General features: G+C 46.0%; 1 protein-coding gene across 8 annotated transcripts in view; it reads right to left on the bottom strand.

Moving 5' to 3' along the window:
* The window catches only part of SEZ6L (seizure related 6 homolog like), a 214533-nt gene extending 210739 nt beyond the window's left edge, over nt 1-3794 (bottom strand). For 5 of the 8 annotated variants that reach the window (XM_034948566.4, XM_034948567.4, XM_034948569.4 and 2 more), the window contains exon 1: nt 3492-3794. In XM_034948566.4, coding sequence (XP_034804457.1) covers nt 3492-3585 — 94 coding nt within the window. In that variant the 5' untranslated portion in view covers nt 3586-3794. The remainder of the gene's footprint in view (nt 1-3491) is intronic. The other 3 variants (XM_034948572.3, XM_034948568.3, XM_034948570.3) reach the window with 3 other exon arrangements.
* Nucleotides 3795-20453: the final 16659 nt, after the last annotated feature.

The raw sequence follows: 20453 nt of genomic DNA, 5'->3' as shown, positions 1-20453 counted from the left end.
GAGAAGTTTGCCCTTTGGAAAGCAGGGAAAGAAAGAAATAAACATTACTTGAGCACCTACTCCGTGCCAGCTGCTTTTACATGCATTATGTAATCCCTGCAACCATCCTTCCAGGCTGGTATCATCAGTCCTCCTTGTCCTGCCCCCATTCCTCAGATGGTGAAATGGGAGTTCAGATAAAATAGTTCTGCTGAAGGCCATGTGTTAATAGACAATGGAGCTGGCCTCTGGACCCAGGTCACTCTAATTATGGAGCTGCACTTCTTTTCCTGGACTTTATAAATCTAATTCCAGTGCCCAGCTCAGTCAAACTCCCCAGAACAGCCTTTCCACAGCCTCTTGGATGTTTTGCAATTTGGCTTCATGAAGGAAACTGCAAAAATACAAAAAGGGCAGTTGGATTGACATTTTCCTTGGAGCATTCTCCGGGCTTCTTTTTACGTTTTCTTTCTCTTTTTCACTGCGTGTGTCAAGGGTGACCAATAATTTTTCTCTGAGAAACAGTAATAAAATGTAGTAATCAGAAAGAGGGAGGGGAGAGATGATAGCAAGGCCTCCAGGCTGAGAGGAGCTCCATTCTGCTGACCTTTGGTGTTGCACACACCTGGTTGTTCACAGGTCAGAATTCCCCTCTCTTCTGCCCTTAGTCGCCAGCTAGATCTTGGAGCGCCCCTAGTGGAGGTCTGCACAGTAGGTATATTGGATAAATTGTCTCTGGACAGAATAGGAGGGCCAGTAAATCGAGCTCATTTGAACAGCTTGCAGGAATGGACTTGTAAGCAAAAATAAGAAAACAAGCCACTCTGATCAGAAAATATCCTTTTGCCCTGGAAGGGGAAGGAAAGGAATGTAACATTATTTTCTTAATACCTAACTGAGCCATATGAACACAAGATGAATCCCTCAAGCTTAGATACGGTGGCCCCTGGCAGGAACGGGCAAAACTCTATGGAAAATAATGCCAATCCATAATGAAAATAGTCTTTAAGTGAATCTAACCACAACACACGTTAGAGACTGGGGAAGCAGCAAATTTGAGTCTTATTGAGCAATACTGAATTTGCCTTATTAATTCAAGAGAAAAAGAAAAGAAATTATTCTTAGGCTTTGCAGTCTTTGCATGTAGTTACAATTATTCCCCATGTGCATATCTTAGACAATAAGGAGGCTCTTCAAAAACAAGTTATACTTTATACTTATTCATGCCTTACAGCGAAATGGCCCAGAGAACCACGTGACCTGCATCAGAATGTAGCAACAAGTCCCTTTTGAGTATTTACAAATCCCCTCACTTCACCGCAAGCAGAAGAACTAGTTCGCAACAACGAGTTAGGTGAATGGTTCTCCATCTGACATTAGTGGATGTTGGGCTCTATATTAAAAATAGAATTTATTGTGGAAGGTCAATTGTCTCCAAATGCACCACCAGACTCGGCAATGCTCATTGGCCAGTATCACTCCCTCCTTATGACTCAGAGTCAGAACCACACACTTATTAATGAGCTTTCTGAAGTAGCACATCACTTGACTTTAATTTGGTGGTGACCTGAAGTCAATTTAAAAAATATGCTGGCTAGCCATGGTGTTGAGCAGTTGGAAAAATAGTATGAAATGTCTTAAAAATTAAAACACACACATGTCTCCCCCTGCTCTTACAATGTGTTTGCAGCCCGTGAAGGAAACAGAATAGGAAATCCTTGTCTTAGATGACAATTCAATACGTGCCATTAAGACAATTTTTTTTTTCCCTGCAAGGTGGTGTATTGGAGAGTGGAGTTCTCAGAGGTAGAACTGCTTTAGAAAATCCAGTAAGCTGCTGGGTAGATTCAGGTTCTTTTTATATGTGTGTTAGTCACAACACAGATTCAAAAGGGGGTGGGGGAGGGAGGAGCTGGACTCAGTTCAAGGCCACCAAGCCATTGTTAGAAAGAGACAGCTAATTAAGAAAGGCCATGCTGTGGTGGAAACGATTTGTTTAAACCAAATCTCTTTCCCTATCTTTCCCAGAGAAACTGTCCAGACCTGGTGTAAATTGTGGACATTATTGCCTCATAAAAAAGGGGTGGGGGTTCTTCAATGATATGCTTTGTTAAACAAAAGGTGATGAACAATTTCCTTTGCTCTGCACTCTGGGCTCTACATTTAAAAAGACGGGGAGATGGGGGATAAAATGCCTGATTTATGCTGAGGGGGGCACTCCAGGCCACCGGGAAGGGTTGAAGGGAAAGGGACCCAGAGCCAGGGCCCGTGGAGCTGAGAGCTGTCCAGGGCCTTTGGTGCTGAAAGCAGGTGCGCGCGCTGGGGGTCCAGAACTCCCCGGAAAAGAACACCGCCTGTCCCCCAACTCCGAGTCAAGACGGTGCAAATGACAGAGGCGGAGCCCCAGATTAGCATAGTGCCTGCGCTCCCTCTGTCTTCAGCCTGGGCAGACCCTGCAGCTGTCTGCTTTTTTACACGTGAGGAGCGCATTTCTGGGACCTTGCAAGAAGGCCGGGTCCTGTGGCCAACTAACGCTCCCATTGATTTTCGGGTCTCCTAGGTGCCTGAGAAAACCCCCGAAGCTCTGAGGGTTAGCTTTGGGTGAGTTAGGCGTTGCACCCCTCTCTCTATCTGGCCCTCTCCCCCACCCATAACTTTTCCTGGGGTACCTTACCGGGGTGGAGAGAGGGTATGGTTCTAGGTCTGAGAAAGAGGAGCTGTCATTCTCTGCTAAACTTGGGCCCCTCTTCCCATTCAACAAACACGTGGTAGATGAAACTAACACCCCTCACCCCCATTCCTAACAGTGATCAGAGATGCTAGGCAGTAGGGGAGAGAGTAGAGGGGAGCCCGTTCAGGTTCCCAACTGCTAACTAACATCTCTTCTCCCTCCCCTACCAAGTTCTCAGAGCCCTCAGCCCCCTCCACCGGCCTCTAGCGAAAGCCACACCCAAGTCCGGTATCCTGACGCTTGGCTGAGATCGATCCAGGAACACAGACCCTCGGGGTAGCCTGAACCAAAGGAGTCAAGGGTTTCTGTGGTGTCGGGGGGAGCGGCAAATGCACTGTTTGAGTCTAGTCCTCAGTTGCAGGGTGGGTCAGCTTCTCACCCCCCTTCCTGTCCTCTCCCGGAGAGGAAGATAATTATCTGGCACCCAGCCCCGGGTGCGGTTGCAGAGAAGCGCCGGGAATTTGGGGTTTGGAGGCGACCCCACTCCAAGGAGATCCTCCTTGGCTGCAAAGGAGAATCAGCCCCACAGCCGGGGAAGACCGAAAGGGAGCCCGCAGCCGAAGCAGGGAAGCGCCCGAGTCCTTCAACACATCCCCGCCTCCACACTCCCATCAGCCCGGGCCAAGGGGACGTGCGGTTCCTAGCCTCGATTTTGGACAGCCACCACCGCTTCCCATCCCGGCGGGTGGTGCCTGAGTCGCCCTGGTCAGCCCCGACCCCTGGCTGCCCCGCTCTCCCGGCAACTTTGCCCCCTGCCCGCCCCGCCCCTCGGGGCGCTTACCTCGCTCCAGCGCTGCCGCCGGGCTCCCCAGGAGCAGAGCGAGGAACAGCGAGATCCCGCGGAGTCCCGCGGCGGGCGGCCGGGCCGCGGGCATCGTGGCTGCAGGGGGCGCGGAGCCGCTGGCTGTGGGGCGGGCGGACGGCGAGGGAGCTGGGGAAGGAGGGCGGCGGTGAGCGAGAAAGGGGAAGCGGGAGCGAGGGAGGAGGCCGCGGGCCGGGGCAGCTTCCGGAGCCCCCTGGGCGGACGCGCGCTCAGCCCCGCGGTCGCTCTGGCCGAGCTGCGCCGGGCGCGGGCGGGCGAGTGAGGAGGAGCCGGCGAGCGAGCGAACGAGCGTGGAGCGAGCGGGAGGAGGGAGGGGGCTGGGGCCGAGTCTGTGCCGAGCGAGTGCAGGGAGGGAGGGGGCGGGCGAGCGGGCAGTGAGCTGGAGGGGCCGCGGCGGCGCCGGGGGTGCCAGCCGCCTCCTCTGGCCGCCGGCCCGTCGGCCCTGCAAAGTTTAACGCCAATTCCCCTTGCGTCCTGGGAGCCGAGCGTTTTCTCTCCCTGCTGACGCTCCCAGCAGCTCTGCCTGGCCAGGCCAGGCTGGAGAGCACCCGGACCATTTTCCAGACGGTGAGATGGAGCCCTGGAAACCGAGCTTATGAGCAGCCCGGAGCTTTCCATTGCCTGCCCAGCCTTCCAGATACATCCCAGTTCCAGTTCTTTCCAGAGCCCTCTGGGATCCAGCCAGCCTGCTTCCCCGCCAGGGCCCCGCTGCTTCCAAAGTGAGTCCCCATAACCTAGAAAGTCTGTAACTCTGTGGATCTGGTGACAGCTGTGAATCTACTAGAACACTACACATAGCCACAAAATCGTGCATCTAACACGAGGGAGTCTGGACCCCTCTGAAGCCCAATCACGAACTCTAAATTAAGATCCACCTCCACTTTTTAATCTGAGCCCTGTCTCCCATAACCCCTCTGCCGGCAGGGCACTAGCGCTGCGAGGCTTCCTCTCAGGTCAGCCGCTTGCCTCTTCCTGTGTACCCGCTTCCCTATCTGAGCAGGACTACAAGGCCCACCTCTGCAGCATTCTTGCCCAGGCCTGAGTCTCAAGCAAAGTCTTTTCTCCACAAATAGAGGTAGTGAGGGACAATCAATGAGGGAGACAAACAGATACTTGGGGACAGACATTGGCAGACAGCTAGGTGGGGACAAGCTTATGCACAGTCCTGGAGACTGACTGTCTCTCCCTGCGTAGCCTTGGCAGACCGGTCAGGCTTTACAGGCCTCTCACCCAATTTAGAAGCTGTACTCCTCCCCCCACCCTACCTTGCCATACTATCTACACACTGCAGCCTGAACAGGCAGAGGGAGCAGATGGAGAGAAGGTTGCAGGCAGCAACAGGGGGAGGAATATGTCTTTAGCAGCGTGGTGGAGCCGGGAGTCCCTAGAAAGAATGGGTGGGGGAGGTGAACACTGGATGGAGGAGGGAAGGAGAAGCACTCTGGCCCAGGGTTTCAGAAGACGCTCCACACCCAGAGCTTCCCCATTTACTCACTCAAACAATGCTCTTTTACAGGCCACTGACTATAGGCCCAGACCTGCCTCAGGCTTTGGGGGACAGAGAGCCCCCCCATAAAATCCTATCTTCAGCTGCAAGAGGTTTCCATTCCTGGCAGTAAACCCAACTGGCTTTTATAAAGAAGGTGGCTGAGGCAGGGATGCAGGAGGGCTGATTTCTCCCTTGGAGAAGATGAAGCACTCCATGCTTTACTGTATGAGGCTGCCAGCTCTCTGTGGAATGACCTTGCCTGTTTGTGGCTATACGCTCAGGCTCTGTATAGTATAATGCAGGCATGCAGTGGGTGCTGAGTGAGACTTGTTCAATGGAAACCTAAAGAAGCAAGGAAGATGGAGGAGGAGGGGAAAGGGAAGAAAGCGAGTGAGAGAAAAACGAAGAGGTAGGTTAGCTCCATACTTGGAGGCAAGGAAACTATTTTTAATTCCTAGGTTCAGGGGTACTTGTGCAGGTTTGTTATGTGTGCAAACTTGTGCAATGGGAGTTTGTTGTACAGATGATTTCACCAACCAGGTATTAAGCCTAGTACTCAATAGTAATTTTTTTCTGATCCTCTCCCTCCTCCTGCCTTCCACCCTCTGGTAGGCCTCTGTGTGTGTTGTTCCCCTCTATGTGTCTGTGTGCTCTCATCATTTAGCTCCCACCTATAAGTGAGAACTTGTGATATTTGGTTTTCTGTTCCTGCATTAGTGTGCTAAGGATAATGGTCTCCAGCTCCATTCATGTTTTTGCAAAGAACATGATCTCATTCTTTTTTATGGCTGCATAGTATTCCATGGTGTATATGTACTATATATATGCTCATTCATTGATGAGCATTTAGGTTGATTCCATGTCTTTGCTCTTGTGAATAGTGCTGCAATGAACATACATGGGCATGTGTCTTTATAATAGAACAATTTATATTCCTTTGGGTATATGCCCAGTAATGTCAGACAACCTACAGAATGGGAGAAAAATTTTGCAAACTATGCATCTGCAAAAGTCTAATATCCAGCATCTATAAGGAACTTAAACAAATTTACAGGAAAAAAACCAAACAACCCAACTGAGAAGGAAACTATTGTGTAAAGAATCCACTGTTTGCCAGGTGCTGTCCCACACCGAGCATGGTCTCTCATTTCAATTTCATAATCGTCCTGAAAACGAGGTGTGGTTATTGCCATCTGAAAGATAAGTATCTGATTTTTTGTGGGGGGTCCCAACCCAGCCAAGGTCACTCAGTCAGGAAGCAGTGGGATTTGGCAGATTCAAGGCCAGCCCTGACTACAGAGCCAGAACCCATTTCACCTTCACAGGCTACTTCCCAGAAATTTGGTGGCTGCCTCTGTGCTATGATTTGGTTGCTACCTGCTGAAGCTTCAACCTCTCATCACTACCAGAAGGGCCACATCACTAAAAGTCCATCAAAGGGGTTACTCACTTTGGTAAGTACATTGAACTTCTAGATCATTGCTTGCATGCAGGTGTCTTATGTGGAAGAAGTGACACTGTAAACCATTAACCCATTGAACATGTGGACCGTGATTTACTCATTCCATTTGCTGGCTAAAACAAGGCACAGAGAAAAGTCTTGAGGAAATGGGACACAGACCTCATTATCTGAGATTGTGATGTTGGGAACATAAAGTGATTATTTAGGAGCAGTATCAAGACTATTTTTGGAAGAAGAAATAGCATAATAGAAATAGAATTCTGAAAGGGACTAGAACAGTTTGCAGATGAAAATCTGCAATCACAATTTTGATAGCCATTTTACAGATGAGGAAACTGAGGGCCAGGGAGGCAAAGTAACTTGCTTGATATCACACACTTGGTTTACCTTTTACCTTTTACTGTTTCCATGGCAGTGATGTTGTGGTCTGTCTAATAGGGCACGTCCTGCCTAGATTCTGGTGTCAGGGTGAGCTTCCTGCTACCCAATGCCACCTGGGGAGATAATTTTAGCTTCTCTGCAGATTAGATGATGTGTGCCTACAATTCTATTCACCTTATATTTTGCCATGTGATAAACAGAGCATCAGCTCTTATGCGGTTAAAATTAGTGCAGTGGTGACAAAGGGTTATATCCTAGCCTTGCCTCTTCCTTATAGGATGACAAGGGCAAGTTACTTAACCTCTCTGAGCTTTATTTTCCTCTTCTGAGAAGTAGGGATAAAAATAACACTTATCACATGGAGTGATTGACATAAATGGATAATAATATCCTCGTGGATGAGGGGATATTATGGCACTTATTTCCTAGGGCTATAGAGAAGATCCCATGAACTGATGGACTAAAGGCTAATGCTGTGTGATATTAAGTGAGTCACCAGTCTCTCTGGTACTCTGTTTCCTTATTCATCTACCCACCTATCTACACAGCCACCTATTTGTCCATATATTTACTAGTCCATGCATCCATCCAACAATTTATCTATCCCTCTACCTACCCTTCCTTCTTTCCTCCCTTTCTGTCTTCTTTTCTTCCTTCCCTCCTCCCTTCCATTCATCCATTCATCTACCCATCCATCCACTCAACCACCCACCCACTCATCCATCTGTCCATCTATCTACAAATACTGTTTGAGCATTTACTATTTATTGAATGGCTACCACGTGGGAAGCAGTGCTGAGTGCTGTGGATGCAACAGACTCTGTCTCTGGCTCTCCAGGGGTGACAGTCTAGTGAAGTCTGGCAACACAAGGGCCCAAACCACTTCCAAAATTAATGCTGTATGCCAGGGGAGGCAGTTTAGCAGAGCAGTTAAAAGCCTGGACCTTCAAACCCAACAAGCCTCAATTTAAATGGTTTATCTGCCACTAACTAACAGTGGTGTGATTTTGAACAACTGAATTAACCTTCCAGTAATCATTTCAACAAAAGGCTATCATTTAGCAATCAATGACACAATCATTATAAAGCACTTAGGATAGTGCATATGTCAGGCACTGTTCTGGGCACTGATAATACACAGTGAACAAGACAAAGTTCTTGCTCTCTAGAGCTTATTTTGTACAGATGAGAAATAGACCATAAAGTCATTAATAAATAGGAATTTCAGAGAGCTTTAATTCTATGAGGAAGATAAAGCAAGGTGATTTGAGAGTAAAAGAGGCAAATTCTTTTTGAATGATCAGGGATGGGTTCCTAGAATAGGAGACATTTAAGTAGAGAAAGGAATGATGAGACAGACACCAAGCGCAGATTGCAGCACATTCCTGGTGGAGAACACAGCAAGTGCAAGGTCCTGAGGCTAAAATAGCATCATTGCAATTAATGGAAGTCATTGTCGTCATGTGTCTATGATCCCATTTCTTTGTCTACTCAGATTATGATTAATCAGGGGCTTGATTTTGAGGTCATCAGACAGTCTATGCTCAGTGACTACTTTCTCCATCAATGCACATTTATTCACACCCCCGCCCTGCCAAACCTTGCATCATGTATCCCCCTTAGGAACACCTGGTTGATGGAAAGATTTTAATCACTGAGAGAAAAAAAGAGAAAAATCTTTTGTCTTAGGGTAAAAATGAAATACAAAAAAAAGTCATCTTAAAAGATAAGAAGAAAATGAAAAGAAACAAAAAGTCCCAGCAATAGTATGTCTCAGTGGACAAACCCACCGTGGATCTTTCAAGGGAAGGCAGAGTATCCAACCAATGTCCCCATGATCTATTTTCAATTTGGTCTTTGTAACTTGCAGATGGGCCTGTGCAGCATCATTCAGGAAGCCCGTGGTACTCACATCACTCTGGCCAGACGCTAACAAGAAAATGATCCACTGTGACGCAGCCGACCCCATCCAGTGCATCCACATTACCTGGAAAGAAGCAATTATGCCCCTTTGGTTTCCTTGGAAATGCTTGGTCTGTCTCTACCATCCGCCCTGGCTCTTGAGAAATACTCATGCACGGTAGAGCTTTGACAGGGAGACAATGTGTTTATTTTCCAACTGAAAGTTTACAGAATACAAAGTGAGCCTGTAAGATGGTGGCCACTCTCCAGAGGCTTGTTGGTCAGACAGGAAAGAAAACCAGTGCACCATCAGGAATGTGGAGGAGGCTGAAAGAGAGGGACAAACATATTGGATTGGATCGGGCCCCCACAGTCAAGTTCCTGCAAACCAAGCTGGGAGATTTTCCTGACTAAGGGTTATGTTCTTGGGCCTCAAAGGTGAGAAGAAAAATCAATTAAAGATACTGTGTATATTTATACACTCTTTTGGCATTATAAACTGTAACACATACATTTTTCAGTCCATAAAGAACAGCCTGCATCAGCACAGCAGCACCCATCTATGAGTTATTCTAAGACTTTTGTGTTTGGGGACCCCATGAGGTCACGTACCCTCTGGAATCAGCAGGTTTATTTGGAATCAGACATATCAGAACTCTGTCCTATGTGAGTAACTTTTAAATGTGGATTTACTTGTCTGTATAAGGTGAAGACTATTAATAACTACTTCCTAGGGTTATTATGGAAGTAAAAGAGGGGATGCATGTTCACTGCTGAACTGATTGTCCAGCCTGTAGTAGGTGCTCAATAAACAGGAGCAATGATCATGCATTATATAAATTGTATATGAAAAATAGAACCCAAATGCTAGAAAAATCTCTTCTCTCATAGGGTTTATTATGTGTATTTATGGGTGTCTATACCCAGAGGAAAGCCCAGCTGGGGTTAAGGGTGCAGAATAAGTAAAACTTCCAAACCCATCAGGGGCTTGGTCAATCTGACCCATTTTTTGTGTGAGCCTCCTCATTCGAAATTAACTAAGGCAGCACTGCTCTGTTCAATTACAGGAACATTCTCCAGCCCTTCGACTTCCTCTCAAATCTCACCACTCTCTTAGTATGGAATATTGAAAAGGCCATACTGGGTCAGGTCCCTACTGATCAATAGCCTGTCCTTTCTCTCAGCTCCCCAGCCAACGCCCAGCTTCTGTGCCGGGGAGGATACAGGAGGACAGACACAGCTTCTGTGTCAGGAGGAGGGAAGAAGGACTAATGTCTGTGGACACTCTGAGGCTCACAGGGAGAAGCCACACACTCGCAGCACCAGGTCTGTGGTTTTTCATGACCCTACACTGTCCCCTAGAAGGAAGTACCACCCAGCAGAAACAGAAGCCAAGGAATTTCCCCATAGAGATCATGGCATGGGCTTGAGTTCAAGAACTCAATGGACAGTGGGCAGAAATTGGAAAGCCCAGAGCCTCCACCACTAACTCCTGTGTGACTTCTGTAAGTCCCTTGCCCTTAATTCACCCATATGAAAAATTAGGAAAAATGATCTCTCACTTCTGAAATTCAATAATTCTATGATGTCAGCAACTAGACCCAAGAGACGATGAGTTCTGCTACAGTTGTCTTGATGAAAGTAAAAGCTGACATTTTTTTAAGCAGCTGCTTAGAGTTTACCACTTGAGATTTCATGTAATCCTTACAACCACTCTAGAAGGTTAGTATTATTATAACCCAAACTCCTACCTTATCCTGTAGGACCCTTCTGATCTGGTCTCTCCTCCCTGTTTGGCCTTATCTTGTACCTCCTTTTATAAAACCCCAGCTGCAAGGATTCTAATCTTAGATCTGTCTAGGACTTTCCTCTTGCTGTGTCCCTGCCTGGAAGGCCTTTCCTTCTGATATATAAGCAGCTGGCTCTTCCTCCTCTTTCTGTGGCCAGCTAGACTGGCATCTCATCAGAGAGAACAACCTTGGCTTTAAATCTTTCTTAGCCTCTATCTCTATCTACAATTATGTCTCTTATTTATGTGTTTGCAGGTATATTATCTCTGTTCTCCCACTAGACTTTAAGCTCAGTGGATGCCAGGACCCTTAGAACAAAGCACATAGCAAGTTTTCAGTGAAGTCTTGTTAACTTTCAAATGAAGGAATAAACGAATGACTGTATTTCCACTTCGCAGATGAGTAAACAGAGGCTTGGAGGGGTAATGAAATTTGCCAACAGTCATCAATCAGTAAGTGTGACAGAAGTAGGACTGGAACCCAGGGCTGTCTGACCTCTGGCTTGAGTCTATAACCGCTTGGCCATACTGCCTTTCAGTTCCAGGAACAGGTGATGCTTCCCGGCAGTGAGACTCTAAACCAGCGGGAGTTCCCAGCCAGAGACATGATCTAAGTGCCAATGGCTGAATGTCTGTGAGCATTTCAAGTCATTTTAAGAATAGGCAACATTAGCGGCACCATTAAAGCCTGCTGTTCCTCCAGCCCATCACTGCCATCCCCACCTATTAAAATAATGGTATGAAAAATAAACAGCCTTTATGTACAATTTTATACAGTGCACGCATTGTTTGTTTCTCTTACTGTTTCCATGGCAGTGACGTTTGTTCTCAGGATAACTTCAGGTTTCTGCATGATGGAAGGGAATGGAATAAAATTACTTGAGAGGAAATTGCCAAGCACAGACGTTTTCTTCTTCAGATGCCCCACACTCCAGCACTTAACAGCAGCCACACCCTGAAGTCTTAAGCACAGGATAAAGGCTTCCCCTTAACCTACAGCCTTCCATGGCTCCCCAGTTCCCATAATATAAACACCACAGATCTAAGTCTGGCTGTAAGACCTTTGCTACCTGGATTCCTCTCCTACCCTTTCACCCTTTGCTATATAGTCCTGCCTATAGGCAACTTCCCTCCTCATTTTATCCCTTCTCCCTAGAAGTTTTTCACCAACCCACATTTGTTCTTGCTGTTCAACCCTGAACAGCATGGGCTATCCACCTTCCCCCTACCTCTCTACTAGAGAAGACTGCTACTCATTTTTCCACGTTGTGCTTTAGGTGTGACCCTGCACCCGCTTCTTTCCCATGCATTCCTGCATTTGGGTGATGTTTCTTTCCTCACCGCTCCTGTGGCCTTCTCAAGCATTGTGTTTACTCACTGTATGGCCACCCAGACTTCAAGCTGCTTGATGACAGGAACAGTGCTTATTCAGTGGCTAACAATGTTCCAGGAACATAGTAGATGCTTAACAAATGTTTGTGGAACCAAATTTGAAAAAAATTAATAATCCAGTGGTCTGTGTGGCTGCCTAAGGAAATGGTGTCTGGGTATATCTCCTTCTTTAGGAATAAATATGGAAGATTAAATCAAAGCCCTAGACAGTGCTTCTCAACTTTGATTGCATCTTGGAATCATCCATGGAGCTTTTAGAAATTCGGATGCCCAGGTTGCACCCTGAGTTAATTATGTGAGATTCTCTGGGTGTGGGCCCAGGATCTGTATTTTTTTAAAGTTCCAAGGTGATTCCAGTGTGCAGCTGGGACTAAGAACCACTGCACAGAAAGTTCCTGTTCAGAACCATAACCATGGCTTTGCATGAAAGTTTCAGAGACCAGGAATCTCCTCAGGGGCTGAGTTCACCCCAGAGTCCAAGGACCCAGAGCCAGGACAGAGCTAATCCCCAAACCTGGTTAGAGTGATAACAGCAGCATCGAATGTTGACTAAGCACCCTTGTGTGCTTGGCACATGCCAGCGTGCCTTCCGTAAACCACATCATGATCCTCACTTTAACCTGTGAAGTTGATATTATTCAGATGAGAATGAAAGAGTGGTGGGATTGCTCAAGTTCACCTGTCCAGGCAATGGCAGAGATGGGGTTTGAACCCAGGAGAACCCAGGTTCACCTATATCCCAAATCCATGCCCTGGACCATTTCTTGAATGTAGTCAGGATAGGGCAGCAGGGAGGAGCTGGAGATGTTGGAGGAACTGTACCCTAGCCACCTGGGTCAAAGCCACTAACCCACTTCAGAGGCCCCACAGTTCTACCTGCTTCTCTCCAATGAGTTACAATCCCCTACCTCCTAGTGCACTGCTTTTCTGTTCTCTCTCCCTCCCTCCTTCCCTCTACTTCCTCTCCTTCTTCTTCCTCTGTCTCCCCCTTTCCTTCTTCCTCTATCCCTCTTTCTCTTTTCTCTCTCTTTCCTTATCTCTTTCTACTTTCTCTCTCCCTCTTTGCTCTCTCCCCCTCCTTCCCTCTCTCCTCTTCTCTTTCCTCCCTCTCTCTTCCACTCTCTGTTACTTCCCTTCCTCCCTCTTTCCTCTCTCTTCCCCTCTCTCTTCTCTCTTCCTCTGTCTGTCTCTCACCTCTCTCTCCCTTTCTTTATCTGTCTCCTCTCTCCCCCTCTTTCTTTCTCTCTCCACCATCTCTTTTTTCTCTCTCTCTTCCTCCTATTTCTCCTTTCTCTCCCTCTCTCTTCTCCCCTCCTTCCTCTTTCTCTGTCTCACTTTCCTCTCCCTCTCCTCCCTCTCTTTCCTCTTTCTCTTCCTCTCCCCACTTTTCTCTTTCCCTCTCTCTCTCCCCACCTGCCCCCATCTCTGTTGGATGTCCCTAATTAGAGTAGTCTGGGTCAGGGTCTGGTGATCTGAAGGCCCAACAACTTCTGAGGCCTCAGCCTTAGCAGTTCCCAGGACCTGAAGGAGAAGGGGCTCTGCATGGGGCCTCTGAGATGCAGCAGCCTCAGTGTGACAGCTTGGGATTGGAGGGTGAGCGCTGACGCTCCCCACACACCCAGAGCTGACTTGGCATCTGAATGGCGGCTCCTTCGAGCTCGTTTTCCAGATGATGTTTATTGCGTGCTTATTAAGTGTCAGATCCTGTTCCCACAACAACCCTATAAACCGAATCACCTGCAAAATGGAATTTGGAGACATGAACAAGAGAACACACAACTCTATTATCCAGGTTTTGCTCAAATCTCTGCAAGGTCTTCCCTGAACAAGGAGTTTAAAATTGAGATGCCTCTTCATCTGCCCCCAGTTCCTGTTCCATGTTCTCTCTGTCCTCCTGCCCTGTTTTATTTCCCCATTGCACGTCTCAGCATCTGAATATTATATTGTTACTTATTTGTGCTGTTTATGTCTGCTTCTTCCAACTAGAATGTCAGTTGCATGAGGGCGGTGTTTTTTTTTAAATCTGTTTCATTTGTTGCTTTATTCTTAGTACCTAGAAGTGCATTTGCTTATAGTTGGCAATCACAGTATGTTTGTCGAGTGAATACATAAAACTACATCTTCCTTATCTACTGAGTTATGTTGACTTCGTTTATGATTATGTTTACATCAGACATAAAATACATTCCAAGGTTAGAATAATGAGACAACAGAGTGCAGCAAGGCACCAGTGTATGACAGGGGCTTTGTTGACATGGGATGACCTTCATGACTATACATTTCTTTTTTTTTTTTTTTTTTGAGACGGAGTCTCGCTCTGTCGCCTGGGCTGGAGTGCAGTGGCGCGATCTCGGCTCACTGCAAGCTCCGCCTCCCGGGTTCACGCCATTCTCCTGCCTCAGCCTCCCGAGTAGCTGGGACTACAGGCGCCCGCTACCACGCCCGGCTAATTTTTTGTATTTTTAGTAGAGACGGGGTTTCACCGTGTTAGCCAGGATGGTCTCGATCTCCTGACCTCGTGATCCGCCCGCCTCGGCCTCCCAAAGTGCTGGGATTACAGGCGTGAGCCACCGCGCCCGGCCCATGACTATACATTTCTTAGGGTTCTTTGGTGGAAAGGAATTGAGGCTGACTACATTTAGCCAGAAAAGGGTTGGAGGGCTTTGTTAGAAAGATAGGAGTATCTCACAGACCAAAGGGAGTTGAACCTGGGACAGCACCAAACCAGTTCTGAGGATCTAGGAAGCAGGGACCCTCCCCACTTCTTCGAAGTGGCTGCACTTTGGCATGAATCACTGCTGAGGTTGAGTCATGTGCCCCCTTTTGGGAAAATGAGGATGGTGCCTTTTGATTGAAAAGCCCACCAAGCTTGCATCCAATCAGTGGTTTTCAAAACAAAATTAAGGTGCTGGTATCCAAATAAAGGTGAGTGTGGATTCTGGTCAGGGAAAACAATAGATGCCCATGGTATTCCACATATTAATTCCACTGGGCACCCCAATATGCCCAGGGGGACTATGTGACTGTAAAGGAGCCAGTTGAGGCCCCTGATGTTTGGGCTGTCCACATTCCTTCCTCTCAGCTATTTAAGGCATGTGAACTGTAAGGGAACAGCTTCAGATTGCATAAAAGGGCACAAGTGTCATGGCAGATCTCTGGACTCAGGAGTTCCAGGTTCCATCTGCTCTACCCAAAATCTGCTCTGGAAGTAAGTCCATCAGCCCCTGAGAGGGCAGTATCCACCAACCCACTAATGCATTCAGAGCAAGAACCACAATCAGATAAATGGACTTGATTGATCAATCATTGTTTTAATCAGTATAGGTTAGCATATGCCGCTGTAACAAACTTCAAAACTGGAGTTGCTTAATGCAACAATGGTTTATTTTTCGCTCACAAAAGTCCTGTGGAATTTCAGCTGCTTTCCAGGACAACCGTCTTCCCTGCAGTGACTTGATAATCTGTCACTCCCATTCTGCAGTTTTGTTATCTCTAGTGATGGCTTTCTGACCACTGCTCTTTCCCTCTCTCCAAATGGAAATGCCATGTTTGTGTTCATAGTCTATTGGATAGAAGTAGTCACACAACCTCACTCTGGCCACAGAGAAAGCTGAGAAATGCAGGGGAGCAGGTGGAATGTGTGATGAGCTCTACAATCCCTTCTATGATGACAGAAATACTCCCCAGCAACTAAAGCCATGACAATGGAACACTGGCCTTGTAGGAGGCAGTACTGAAAAGCCAACAGGATGCCTCTTAAAGACATCTGGTGATTAGAAACCCAGAGACTATTTTATATTCTGTACTTGCCTGAGATATACTACCAACTAAGCAGTCTGTTGAGGATACAGGACTGGATATGGGAGATGGGGAGTCAACTTTGGTTAAATGACTTGTTCCATGCCAGGCATAATCAACATTCCTCATTACATCTTCAACATCCTCTTGAAAGCTGTGCTCATTTTACAAATGTGAAAACAGATTTAGAGAAATATAATGACTTGTATGAGGTCACATAGCTTATGAGTGGCACAGAGTGGAAGGCTACCTGAATTCAAAGTCATGTTTTCACTATGCCATGAAGCTCATTAGAGCCATGACAAGCATTGAGTTTTCTCTTTATTAGATGAAAATAATAATGATGATGTAAATAGTGATGAAGATGATGGTGGTGGTGTGGATGATGGTGGTGATGATGATGAAGATGGTAGCAACTCCTAATTATCAATATTTTACTACAAGCTGAAAAAACTGTAATCTCATTAATCCTTCCAAATACCTTATGGGGTAGGTTCTATCATTATCCCCATTTCACAGATGAGGAAACCGAGGCTCAGCTAGGTAAAACAACACTTTTTCAATATCACCTAGGTAGTAAATAGCAGAGTTCAGACTTGAACTCAAAGTTGTCTTATTTCAAAGCCACTCCACCATACTGAAAAGAGAACAATTCAATTGGTTGTTTCATCCACATGCCTCCAATCACCCGGTTCGACTAATCATTTTTCTTTTAACCAACCACTTCTTATTTTGGCATCTCTTAGATGTCTTTATGACTTGCATCTTTTTTCAAACCAATTTTAAATTCCTCTTAAAAAGGAATGACAACCTGCCCCACCAAAGATCCAGGAAAGAAACATGAAAGCCCTGATTATGTTTCACGGAAAAATATACATTCCCACCTCGCTATCCTTAACAAAAGACAGATGCTAATTAGAGTTTTCACTGGAATTTACAGGCTCGGTTTTAATTATACCAGATCTATCTGAATTTACTGTAGCCCTCTGATTAATAGAGGAGGAAAATCAATAAGCATACCAAAAAATTTGGATGTGTTATACAGCTAATTTCAATTTTATGTTATAATCATGTTTTAATGTGGGTCCTAATGACCATAATTAAGCTGCCTGTGACAGTGCTGGCTGGGACAGAAGCTGTAACTATTCTAAGATGATTTGTTGAAGGCTTTTCCCAGATTTTGGGTGCATTTTGCCATTTGGCTGGTTTGGGGTGCTGTGGGAGTGGGAACAGCATGCCTGTAGATGAAAGTTTCTGGAAGCCCGGCTCTTCCCAGGAAAGCCCTAGATCTAAGGTTAAAGCCAGACCAGGCACTATGGCTGCATCACTCACTTGAGCTGTCATCAAATATTTATTGAGCACTTACTATGTGCCAGGTGCCATGATGAGCCCCGAGAACATGGAAGAGAGTTTTCATTCCACTGGGAAGAGTCAGCCATTAAGCAGCTAATTACATAAGTGAGAAATACCAGGTGATACAGGAGGTATTATAGTTACATATACGTGTGACATAATGGAGAACTCTGGGAGGGCTTCCTAGAGGAAGCAAATTCTTGGCTGAGACTTAGTTAAGTGTAAGGAGACACATCTTAAAAAGAGACCATTCCTGACCAAGGAAACAGAATTTGTAAAGATTTGGAGCTGAAAGGAGGCTGATGTGAAGTGTTATGAAAAAGGGAATGAGTGGTGCAAGGGGAACCTGTGGTCTGAGCAAGGACCAGACCATGGGGGGTTTTATAGGCCACTTCATGAATGCTCAGTGCCTGGCTACTTCAAGCCCCAAGCCTCTGAGACACCTTCTTCCCTTTCCTCCCTCCCTCCCTCCCTCCCTCCCTTCCTTCCTTCATTCCCTCCTTCCTCCCTTTCTCCCTTCTTTCCTTCCTTCCCTCCTTCCTCCCTTTCTCCCTTCTTTCCTTCCTTCCCTCCTTTTTTCTTCCCTATCCATACAAAAAGCATTTATTGAACACTATGTACCAAAGCATAAACTTCTAGCCTTTGACTCTTTTCAATGACCATTCATTCACTTTTTCAAAACGCATTTTTTTTGTACCAGAAATTCAAGTACAAGATTTATAGGGATCTACCTTGAACTCTATGCATTTGTTGAATGCTATTCATTCAGCAACCTCCCACAAAGGCTTCCTATGTTTTAAGCATATAGTATGCTAGCCCTCCACCTCTGTTCATTAAATCTTTAGTCCTTCATTAATTCAACAGTCATGCTAGCATGGGTCCCTCAGCAGCTGACCCTAAGGCTAGCATGGGTCCCTCAGCAGCTGACCTAAGCTGACCAGTTGAGGGCAAGTGGTTGATTTGGGAGGTGATCTTGGAAAATGTCAGTAGGGGAGTGGAGAAGTGAGAGAGAAAACAGGACAGGAGCCAAAGACAGTGCGTGTTATCAAGCAAATGGCTTCCATGAGCATCTGGGGCTCCACTCCACTGGGGGACTCCTACAGATGGTATAGTGTGTTTGTTTCAGAGTTATCCTTCTGAGGAGTGAGGGAGCTGGGGTATTTATACACCAACTTCAATCAGTTCTTGGTTCCAGGACTGCTGGAGGTCATGAGCCAATTCCTGAGGATTTCTGGGCTGCCGTGCTTGCAGGCGGTAGAGAAGGCCTTCAGCCAAAGACATGTAAATATAACAGTTAGGGGTCAGCACAATGCAATGTTAAGGGCTGAAGGCATATGGGGGATGAGCAGGGGCAGATATTAAATTGACTTACTATAGCTGCATTTATAATACCTACTATGCACCAGGTATTTGAATTTCACTTAGTGACATACATTTGCTCAACAAGTATTTATTGGCCACCACTATCTGGCTTGCACATAAGATCCCACCCCACACTCCTTATTTTATCCACCCCAGAGTACACCACTCACTCGGTATTCTGCATGCATTCATTAAACTTGCACTGGGTTCCTGATATATGTTGGATGCCTAGGATTTCAGCTTTAATCTCAGGCTCTGGGAAGAAAGGCATGTCCCCCTAAGGACTGTAAGAGGAGGCTTGACAGATCCCAGTGTACCCTCTGTAGACTGGATGCCCAGTCAATGCTGGAGTGCCCTCCTGAGGTCTGAGCTATTATGGGGCAGGCCAGCTGTGGTTGCTGTGGCTCCTGTCCATGACCTGTGGGAGGCCACAGCAGCTAGGCAAGTAGCCAGGTGTCAATAGCATCCCCTCCCAGGAGCCTGACATAGCTTTTGAGCATGGAGATGAGAACCAGGCTAACCAGCCCAGGTCAATCGCTTTCTGCCTGACAAAGAATAGAAAGGAGTTTGGAGTTCAACCACACAGAATATTTAACCACAAAACTGTGATGCTCAGCCTGTAATAATCCATAAGAACCACCTGTGAGACTTGTTAAGCATGAAGGTTCCTGGGCCCCACCCCAGATGGTGATTCAATAGGTCTAGAGTGAGCTCTGGGGATCTGCATTTTAAATCGTGTGTGAGTGATTTTGAAGCAGATGGCCCACAGGGCAAATTGAAAGAAATACTGCTTTAGCCTAATAGCTATCTTTTACAGTTGGGGAAATTAAGGCTCAGGGAGAGACCCGAGTTGCAGTGACCCACAGGACCAGGATCCAAGCTCCCCACTGCACAAGCCAGAGCTGCCCTCCATTAGAAGAGATGAGATTTCCAAAGCTCCCAGCTACTTGAGCATTTCAGACGCATTCTCCATTATTGACAGGCACTAATGGGGTAATGAACTAAAGAGACCTGAGTTCACCCAATAATTGCAGGTAAGACTAAAAGAGTAAATATGATCCTCATTAATGTAAAGCAACTTTCTCCACTATAGAAATCTCATGTGAAGCTTTAAGCACAGGCATAGGCCAACCATATCTCTTTTAGTTTTGTTTATTCATTCATTTAGCTTTCAAGAAAAATATACCAGAGTGCTTATAAAATACATACAGTAAGAGAAACCAAAATATGTCAAATTTTCAAACATGCAATCTATCTATATTTGAGTAGGATGGTATGAACATGGACACAGGCATGCATCTATCCGTCCACACTGAGTAGTTACCTGAATGCAGAAGTAAGAGGTGAGGAAGAGAAGGCCTGAGAAAAAATGTATCAGGATGAGATAATACATATGGCATAATGTTAATTGATGCAGAGTATACAATTCTACATATATATTATTGTCAAGGTATAACAATTTTTTAAAATGCAGCTATACAAGTCCTAAAAAGAACAAAATAAGAAAAAAAATTTTCAGGTAATTAAGGACTTTTTGGGTCAATCTCCCCGCCCCCCACCGCCACCCCTTGCCGAAACATACACAAAAGTAGGAAAAAGAAATTGAGGAGAGAGAAACACAAGAATGTCATAGCAAGAGATAGTGAAAAAAATTACATTCTGATATATATGCCTTAGACTGGGATTCTGAAACTTTCTTGGAAATGAGAATTGTCTGGAGAGTTTCTTAAAATGTGGATTCCCAGGCTGCCCCTCAGAGATGCTGGTTTTGTTTATTTTGTTAATTTTTCTTTGAGTCAGGTCTTGCTGTGTTGCCCAGGCTGGTCTCGAACTCCTGGGCTCAAGTGATCCTCCCACCTCAGCCTCCCGAGTAGCTGGGATTACAGGGGCACGCCAGTGATCCTGGCTCGAAGATGCAAATTTTTAAATTTTTTATTAAAACACTTTATATTTTTATTCTATTTTAGCAAAAAATGCTGATTTTAATGAGTC

This window comes from Pan paniscus, chromosome 23 (genome assembly GCF_029289425.2).
Source record: "Pan paniscus chromosome 23, NHGRI_mPanPan1-v2.0_pri, whole genome shotgun sequence".
Lineage (NCBI taxonomy): Eukaryota > Metazoa > Chordata > Mammalia > Primates > Hominidae > Pan > Pan paniscus.
This window is presented reverse-complemented; position numbering and strand designations above follow the sequence as displayed.